Source organism: Coturnix japonica, chromosome 1, assembly GCF_001577835.2.
Source record: "Coturnix japonica isolate 7356 chromosome 1, Coturnix japonica 2.1, whole genome shotgun sequence".
NCBI classification, from domain to species: domain Eukaryota; kingdom Metazoa; phylum Chordata; class Aves; order Galliformes; family Phasianidae; genus Coturnix; species Coturnix japonica.
Genome location: NC_029516.1, coordinates 23,485,249 through 23,495,248, shown reverse-complemented (window position 1 = coordinate 23,495,248; position 10,000 = coordinate 23,485,249). Strand labels below are relative to the sequence as shown.

The window sequence follows — 10,000 nt, the reverse complement described above, 5'->3', positions numbered from 1 at the left end:
TGTGAATGCGGTGCTCTACCTTCACTACCTTTATCCACCAGTTTATGACAGCCATCAGATAAAAGGATGTTCATTTATACATGATGTATAACCATGCTGTGGTACACAGACGTTGAGTAAAATTGCAGCTTATAAGAATGAGCTCAATATTTTAGGTGATGTTTGTATTGTCAGTGAAAGCTAACTTCAGCACAGACAAATTCATCCGATTCTTGAGATATCTCCTGCTTGCTGAGTGTGGCTGTCACACAGCGAGCAACAGGAGGGTCCCTCTGCCCTACCTGGCATGGCAGCTGAGCTGCTGCTGGATCTGCTCTGCCATCAAGAGATCTCCACTAGGGCAATTTGTAAAACTCCCGTTGTCAATTTCATAGTGACTGCATGTTCAAAATGGCCTTCAGTGACCCACTGAGTGAGCGCCCACTGAAAAGTTTAGGGATGCAGCCTGAATTCTTTACAGTACCATTTATTTGGTTTGTGGCCCACATACGTCTATCCCATTAGTGCATTTTTTAGCCATTTTGAACCATTATCAACTGCCATCTTCATTCATCAGGCTATTTGCAATAGCGAAGCTTTGAAGAAATTATTTTTTACTGTGAAAATTCAGGGTTTTTTGGTCAGAGATGGTGTCAGCCTCCTAAGGCAGATGTGATACGTATTCTTTTGATGGTGCTGAGATGTGTGCTGTAGTCACAATTGTAACTTCAGTTTTCCTGAAATACCATTCCACACAAGATTTGAGCGCACCGAGCATTTTTGCAAGGAAAAAACGTATTCAAGTAGATAACAATATATTTAACCAGTTTATATAGGTACTTTATTTGACAGTATTTCAATAGCAGTTGACCTAATTAGTGCTTCAGTCGTGTTAATTTACTTACATATTTAAAAATGTACAGTGGGATAATTTATAGCTCTGCTTAACTCCAGCTTTGAGAGCTAACTGTTATAGATAAAGTTAAAAAAAAAACACAATACATTTCTGAATATTCTCTAAGCTTGTCTAATTTTTTGCTCTCACACATTCAGCGATGTCCTTCATATCTGGCATTTTGATTTATTAGGCAATCTTAAGTATTAAGGACTTTTAACATACCAGCACAAGGCTTGGGATGCATTGTGCCTTGTGTCAATGATGAATTAATCCCAGCAGAGCACAAAAGTTACCATTATTTAAGTCTAGCTTCTCACCTCCACTTTTACATCATAGTCAAGTTTTTAAGGCAGGATTTTAGGCTGTGCTGTGGGAAGTGTCACAGTGTAAAGTGAGGAGAGGTTGGCACTTAATGCTGCATGCTATACGTATGTGCTGTCTGTGTATAAACAAAAGTGAGCACTTCAGCGCTAGGCTGCAGGTGTATGGGGGGTGCTTTGATTCAGGAGCCTTTTCACCTGTGCTTGTGGGTACTGCTACTGGTTTCCATGTCTGAAGTACTGACAAGTCATAAGCTGGGCACTTTTTAACTGGAATTCCTGCTCCTCTGATGCAAATATGGGGCCCTCGTGGGGATAGGGAGCAAGGCAACAGTCTTGTGTGGTTGTCAGTGCATTGCAAAGTGCCACTGGTAGGCCTAAAGCAAAGAGGAGCTCACTCCTGGAGCAAGGCCTTGCGGAGGGAGGTAGGGCTGCACAGGATCCTGCCACAGGCCGCACTGTGGCCCTGCCAGAAGTGGCACCTTGGGGCTGCTGCTGGGATTATGGCCTGCAGGAGCCCTGCGGCCTGGAGGAGCCTGACCTGAGACACCCCGGGCCTGGAAGAGGCCTGAGCTGAGGGCTTACGCCTCGTGGGGAGGGACCAAATGGGGCTGGCTCTCAGCACACCCTGTCATAAAGTGAGGGGCTTTAATTGAGCTCCGGCTTTGTATCCTGCTATTTGTACAAATAAAAGACCACATCTTGATGCAAAATAAACACAAAAGCACTGTTGTGACTATAACAGGGAGTCATATACTAATTTATATAATAAGTGGTTGTGCACGCTTTATTCAAGATTATGGCTGCAAGAAATGGCATGAATTGCTGGGTGTGTTTAATGCTGGATTATAGCAATTTGAAACATGTCAAACACATGGCTAATGCCTCATGCTTCACTCATTCTTGCGTAAACCTGCATAGCCACCATCCATTATACCCTTGGTAACAACACAATTCTGCAAGTAAATATTGTTACACTAAGTAACCTTTCAATTCAAGTTGTTTAGGAAGAGAAAATGCAATCTTGTGCAGTCAGTTCCAGTGTCAGTTTAATGTTTCAGAAGGGAAGCGGTGTATAGAATAAGTATCTGCACCACAGCGTGCCGCCTTGGAACACGCGCACGTGCACACGTGCACACACGCGCAGACAACTTGCAGGAAGAGGAGTCAGGCTGCAGCTCCCAACTTGGTGGGGCCATAGCTTTCCTCTGCTGGCCTGGGTGCACCCTGACAGAATTAAACTTGCAACCTGCAGCACAACTGCGTGCTAAAATCATCAGCAGTGTGTTCTCTCCTGTCGAGAGCACCAGGCATAGCTTTGTTTAAAGCACTGGGCAGCAGAGATCACGCTCCCCTTTGGCAACCGGGCCTGGAGGGTCACTGCAGCACAGTGCTGCCTGTGTGGGCATGGTCACAGGTCACAGGTGGCAGGGAGTGTAGAAGGGAAGAAAGGGAAGGAATGGAAGTGTGGATGTCTGGAAATGTATGCCAACAGAGAGTTGTGCATGGTTTTTTTTTCTTGTCCTGTTTGAAATACTAAACTTTCTGTCTTAATATCTGGCAGCTGTTGTATTTTTATTCCCTTCGTATTTATTTATGACTGTTATGCTAACAATCCGTACTCCTGCTGTAAAAGCAAGAAAAAGTACATCAGTGGCTTAATGAACTGCTGCAGGTTCAAACTGTAACTGAAAATTATTCACCAATGACTGAAATTACTGACACATGGGTATTAGAGATGGTCCTTGTGTAGGCATTTTTGGTGCCTTAATTTGTGGGGGTAGAGTTGATGATGTATGTGCACACATGTGCACATGTATGTATGTATATACAGATGTATACACATGTGAGTGTGTCTGCAGGAGAAAAGAAAGGGAAAGAGAGTGTTGCTGTGCCCTTGCTTTTTTTCAGCAGCCCTTCTATAGTTGATAGCAGTGAGGAGTCTGCGGACAACCAGCCCAGGGCATTCCTCAAGCCAAAGTTTCTGTATTGCTTTTAAAAATACCCTTTTAAAAATAGAAAAGCATTTCATTTTTAACATGAAATTCTGGAGACTCTTTCTTCCTCATACAAACACTTCAGTATTTCCTCCCCTTTGCTGCCAAATGAATTACCCTCAGTATTGATGGTTGATGTTTGATTCTCTCTCTGCGTAGGGGTTGGGTTGGATCTGTTGTTTCCTATTGCTGGAGCACTGTTGCTGGCCACGTTATGCTAAGCCCGGTTCTGCTGGCTCACAGACACTCTAACTTAAAATGCAGAGCCTGAACTGCACTCTAGGGCTTTGCACGGATACAAAATCCACAAGACATAAAACCCCTTGGTTAACATGAACTGGAAGATGTTTAACCCTTCTCTGCTAATTGTAATGGAAGAGGCGGAGGGGTGTAAAAACACGGAATTTGGCTTTTTTGGTTTTTTTTTTGTTTTTTTTTTCTAAATTTCAGAGTGTTTTCTACTGTTTTGGTTAACTGTCGTGTGCACCCCTTTGCCCTTCTGATGTCGCTGGGCTGAATTACCGCTGTTATTGTCTAACGAGAGAAATTTTAAAAGATGAACCTGTCTGTTGGCTAAATCTTTGTTTGACTAAAAGAGGATTAATGTTTGGATTTCCCGAATTTCCAAATCCATGTAACGATACAGTAGATGAAGTGTTTTAAATAGATTCCCACTATGATATACACGTCCTTTTATTCAAAGTAAATATTGTAAAAATCTGAGAGGGATGCCTGCTCCCACCGTTGCGGAATACCCGCATTAGAATTTTCATATCACTACTAAGGGCAATCAGACCCTTTTCTCTGAATATTTTAAACATTGTACATGTAAAATTTATGCCTAATTTGAATACTTATTAGCTGCCTAATCTCAGAAAAGAGTATTAGCTTTGTTTTTGTCTTGTAAAATTCATCACTATGTGTATCACATATTCCATTTCTATTATTTTTCTTAGCTGATGTTGGTGGGAGCGCTCCGGGAGGGCTGTTTGTCCACAAACACATCTGTTTCTGCTGGTGTTTGCTGTGGTGTAACAGCTGCCCGCCCTTACATCAACCACGTTCGTGCTTGGGCTTCTGGCATCTTGTTTATTTTTGACCAGAGCATCTTCAGATAACTTAACATTTTGCTATTTCAACTTCCTTCACACGACACGCTCTTGCAGCTTATCTCGGGGGTTCGTGGTGATTTATGCAGCATTTTGATTTATATCCCACGCACACAGTTTAAGTTGCAATCATTCTTTCCCCGTGTTACTTGCTAGGAAGGGATGCTGTGTGCACTTTGCAAGAGAGCAAATCCCTAAGTTCAGTAATGAGGCAGAGCAGCGGCGTTGCTTCTCGTGCTGTTTGCTTACACCTCACGCGCGCCTCAGAGGTATCTTTCAGCGTAGCACCGTCGAGGTTGTTGTGGGGACTCAGTGCATCCGTGCGGTGACAAAGGCAGCGAGGTGCACACTGACGCCACTGGGGCGGGATGGAACTTGGGTGGCTCTGAGAGCAGGACCTGACCTTTCCTTCCGTATTACTGATACAAAATGCTCCTCGAGCTGCTGGTTGCGAGGGCACGCCGCTTCTTTATTTACTGCAAAGATTTCAACTGATCTTGGCAGGACATCTCATTGCTATCCTGAAAGTACAGTATATTTATGCAGTGAAAATGATAAAACATTTATTACTGTAGAGAAGGTAATATGCATAATTTATGCTGTTTTTAGCACAATCATTAGTGATATTCTTGATAGATTTTATTTCCAGCTTTCATATCTAATACATGCCTGGAAAATTAATTTTATATCTTTCATTTATTTGCCTATGTTAAAATTGAGTTTTAAGTCATCTTCAAGTGAACAGTTTGATTGCTGCTCATGCATAAGCTTAATTACTTCCCAGGAAGGACAGTATTAAATGTTTTAAATGTCAGAAAAATAAATGAATATCAGCCGTTTGATTAAAAAAATAGGCAATATCTGACGTGTTTTGCAGCAGGAGCTTTTTCTTAAAATGCCTCCGAGGCAAAATTTTATTTAGTCACAAAAAAAAAAAAAAAAAAAAAAAAAGGAAAGGAGAAGCCCATTATACTATTTATCATTGGTTGATGCCATATGATTTGTAACACCCTTACCAAATTTTAATTTTGTATGATTAGCTGTGCATCATTAAACAACAGCCTCGCATAAGATACGCTGTAAAATTCTGACAGAATCAAGATAGCAAATGTTTTAAAGAAGGCTGTATAGTCATCCATGGTTGTCAAAGCTGGATAATAGGAAATATAGAGCGGCGCGTGCAGTCGTGCCTTCATTTAAACCAGTTTTATAGGTAGACTTTAAAATGTGGTCGTTCGTAAATGCTATTGACCATGCTGCACGCACGGCGTGTTATTTTGGCTGTTAAATGGAACCGCACAAGGATTGCTTATAGAAACCATAATTCCGGTGATTAGTATCTGTGCGAAGGAGAGTTGGGACCGCGCTCGGTGGTAAATGGCTCCGCGAGGCTCTCCCCGCTCCGAAAGATGCCGTCAGTAATTGGCAGAGAGGGACATCTCGATAATGGAAGTGCGAAGGTGTAACGCGGTGTTAATTGATACTTCTTAATCACTTTTAGGTATTAAGTCATGATGCAGGAATCTGCGACAGAGACAATAAGCAACAGTTCAATGAATCAAAATGGAATGAGCACTCTAAGCAGCCAATTAGATGCTGGCAGCAGAGATGGAAGATCAAGTGGTGACACGAGCACTGAAGTAAGCACAGTGGAACTGCTGCATCTGCAACAACAGCAGGTAAGTTTGTTTGCCGCGCCGGCTGCTCTCGCGCGGCCCCGGCTCTCCCGCCGACCCGCGCCCACCAGGAGCCCCGGGAGAGCGGGGTGGGGGCGGACCCCCCCTCCCCTGGGGGCAGAGGCAGGGGCAGGGGCAGGGCCGGGCAGGGGCAGCGCGGAGCGGGGCCGGGCTGGCGGCGGGGTGCGGCGCCGCGCGGGGCGAGCTGCGAGCGGTGCGGTCCCGCGTGGGGCCGGCGCGGCGCGGCGCCCTCCGCCAGAGGGCCACATTCCCTGCGAGAGCGCAGCGCGGCGCGGCCCGAGCGGCGGCGGGCGGGGTGCGGGCGGCGGGAGCGCCCCGTCAGGAGTGTGTGCGTTCGGAGCCGGGAGCCGCCGGGGGAAGCGGCCCGCCGGCACAGCGCGCTCGGAAAACGTTTCTTTTTAAGTTAGTTAGTTTGCTTTCTCAGCGACTTAACGCCGGACGGCTGTTCCGGCGAGAAGCGTCTCGTTAACCTGTTGTCTGCTTACTGGTGTCTTCTGAACGAGATGCAGTCAATTAGTGTTTGTGACTTCACGTTTCCTTTGATACGGGGCACGAGCGCAGTCCCGCTTTGACCAGAGGGAGGCAGACCCCACCGGGGCGCAGGGCGGCCCCATCGGGCGCCTCTGAGCCCGCAGTGCCAGCGCCCCCGCGGCCCCGGGCCGGAGCCCCTCGGTGCCGGGCCGGCAGCACCACCCCGCGTCGCCCCGCATCTCCCCACGGCTCTACGTGCCGAGGGGCTTCGTCACCGCACCGGTTACTCATTGGCTTAATGGCAGGAAAGTTGTCTCACGTAAGACAAAATATTGTAAAAATCCCGTTTTATAGAAACGCGTTGAGACATGAGAGATAAATTGCGTGTGTACGGGCCTCTGAAATAACAGGTCACCGTGGCTCTTAAAATTGAATCATTCTCGGTGCTGAACTGAACGGTGTACCCCGGCTGCTTTTATAGTTAAATATTTTACACGGTGACAGAAAACGTGGAAGAATTAAATAGTTGGAGATTTAAATCCGAGAAGTTGCTGAGGCTTAAATCTGTGCCTTGCTTCAAGTGCCAGCCTGCTCTGCTCTAACAGTGCCACAGGCTGAGAAAGAGCGTTCAGTGTCTTCCTCGAGTTCCAGTGCTTTACACACATGTGTGTTAGTATTATCTCTGTATACACAGTGTATATACATATGCACTAGGTTTATAAGAAATCATGTAGAATATATAAAATTGCATGTATAATTTAATAGCATTTTCTTTTAAAAGCATGCTGTCTCCTTTATCCAGGTGTTCAGATTATAGCAGTATTCTAAAGTCTTCATCCTGAGTGCACATAGTTGTTAGAAATGTGTAGAAAACTGAATTGTAGCGAGGCAGTTTAAAACACAAAACTACCAATAAAACTGTGTGCTGCTTCCATGTTGCTCAGAGCAGCAGTCCTGGAGGTTTGCGGTCCGTTTGTCCACAGAGTCACACATTCCTGCAGATAGCAAAGACCACAGAGAATAACAACTGCAGATGAAAATATCCAGTTGGGTAGCAATAACAGGCAGGTTCTGAGGGAACAGGCTCAGAAGCGACAGTCTTTTCTTCAAAACTGTGACGAGATCTTAAATAAGAAGACAGGCAAAGTAAAGCCATGGGTACAGCTAACAGGGCTCAAGAGGCATTTTATGACAAGGTCTGCACTGCAGGATTTAAATACAACTTGAGTTTGGCTTATAAATCCTTCTATAAAATATGTTGATGTGAAACATAAACACTGGTAAACATGCAGTAGGATGTCCTTTAGATAATGGGCATAGCTTTATACTGCTTCTGCTTTTCTTCCTCTTTCCCCCCCCCCCCGCTTTTTACCCTATGCCTTTTGAAACACGATTTAAGAGAAAAATGCTGCCTGTTTTTGTTGCTGTCACTGTACTGACTCTCTCAAATGCTGTTTTTTATATGCGACTTGCCAGACTAAGTTTGACAAGCTGAAAAACAGAGCAAACCCCAAAATACCTATAGTTATTTTTCTAAAGATTTTTTATTGTTTAGATATATGCAAGATATAATTTACTGATGTCACAGTTTAACATTCCTCTTTTGATTTCTCCAAGTCATTTTTATGTGGGCCTTCACTTAAACAAATGAAGTTCTTTGCAGCTTTCTCTGAAAGAATGAACATTTCCTTTGGCTGGGCAGCCCCTTAAAGTGATGCTCACACCTGAGAATAGCCATAGGGATTGAGTAAAATTACAGAGGAAGTTTTCAGCCTGGCACAGATGTGTACTGGGCAAAGTTACGCATAAGACATTTTAGGCTATGTACAAAGAGCCACTGGGATAACCTAAACATTTCAGTTTGTATGTGGTCTTGTTCAGGCATCATGTTGAAGCACATCGTCACAAATGGTGAGATTTATATAAAGTTAATATGCTAAAATAATAAACTTCATCAGATTCTTACGTGGAATTATGTGGAATTTGGACAGTCCTATTTCTGGCTCAGTGAACTGCATTGTTGCCATCTTTATGTAGAGGTGAGGAGTTTGGCTTAAATCGGGTGCTTATTCCTCTCCCATGTATCAAGATGGAATGACAGTATTCTGTAATATATTGTAATACATACTGGATGATAAATGGATTGGGTGCTGTCACAAGTCATCAGGTCGGCTTTGAAGATGTATGACTAAAGTATAAGCAACTTTTTATCTCACTGTCGATATTTATCAATTTATAAATAGTTCTAAAGTGAATGCAGATTTTTATTATCATTATGTGATACTATTATCTGCTCAGACTTGTTTCTTTTGCTTATTTTGGCTTATGACATCCTCTCAGATTTTTATATATATGTACATACATATACTCTGTTATTCACTTTCATTTTTTTTTCTTGTCTGTTAAAATCAGTGTTACACGCTAGAATGTATAATACATGGGAAAAGCATCTCCGTGATTAAATACATTGACAGATTATTCTGCATTAGATGTAGAATTTTATTTTGATATTAAGTTTGTAGAATTAATTGTTTGTGTCACTAAGGTCAAAATAGTTGCTAAAAACCATGATTGCTTTACAGGGTAGATTTGAGCTTGCATTTTGAGCATTCATTAAGTCACTTCTACCAAGATAATCTTTTTAAATGTTTTATGGGAATTTATTGGTGGGAAGCAGTTTCAGTTGACTGTGTTTAAAATTATTTTTCCAAAGCAGTTTATTTTTTTTCCAGCAGATCTCTTACCAGTAATGTTTCATCAGTACATTGCAGTAAAAAGATGTACAAAAGCAAAATCACGATGCTAGCCTTCATGTTATCCTGATGATAGAAGAAGTTTTGCTTTCTTGGTTGTTTGATTATTTAAAAAGGAGAAGGCAAATAATGGGGTATTTTTTTGTTTATTATTTGAGGTCTTAAATTAGATGTTAACAAAACACTTCTGTTCATGTATGTTGGAGAGTAGTTCTGTCTACTGAACCGAGTAGGAGCTTTCATTTTTACACTTTGGAGGATCAGATGAGGTAGCCTGTATTAACAGGTGACATAAAAATTCCAAACTACCTCACCTGTAGCAAAAGCTGAATTCAGAAGGAAGACTGATGATATGTAATTTGAATTTAAAACCTCTTATTGCATCTGATGGCACTTGTTCCTTTAATTGACCGTGTGTCATGTTAGGGAAAAAATATTTCTTCCTAGTTATTTCAAACCAAAGTTAAAATTGAAAAGGATCCTTGAAAAGGATGAAGAAGCGTTGCAGGCTTTTGCATTAGAAGCTCTAAAGGGACAATATTCTATTAGGTTCATTCAGGTGGCTTTCAGGGCAGGTGTTTCCAAATTAACAGATATTGAAGTAGTAAGGTAAAGCAGATTTTCCAAATGGGGGGCATGTACATGGTCTAATCGTTAATTTAACAGGGAGCTGAAAATATCCTAAAATATCAGAATGTCATTTACAGAAGTCCCGATGTGCCCCTAGAATTGTTTTTGATTATTGGTCTTTTTATTTTTTTCCTCTCTTCTACTGT

The 10,000-nt window shown here is 42.7% G+C and overlaps 1 protein-coding gene across 1 annotated transcript in view; it reads left to right on the top strand.

Annotated features, from left to right (window-relative positions):
• FOXP2 (forkhead box P2) overlaps positions 1 to 10,000 on the top strand; it is a 329,056-nt gene that overhangs the window by 140,455 nt on the left and 178,601 nt on the right. Inside the window, 1 exon segment of the mRNA XM_032442956.1 lies at positions 5,805 to 5,982. Within this exon segment, the coding sequence (XP_032298847.1) occupies positions 5,815 to 5,982 (168 nt within the window). The 5' untranslated portion in view covers positions 5,805 to 5,814.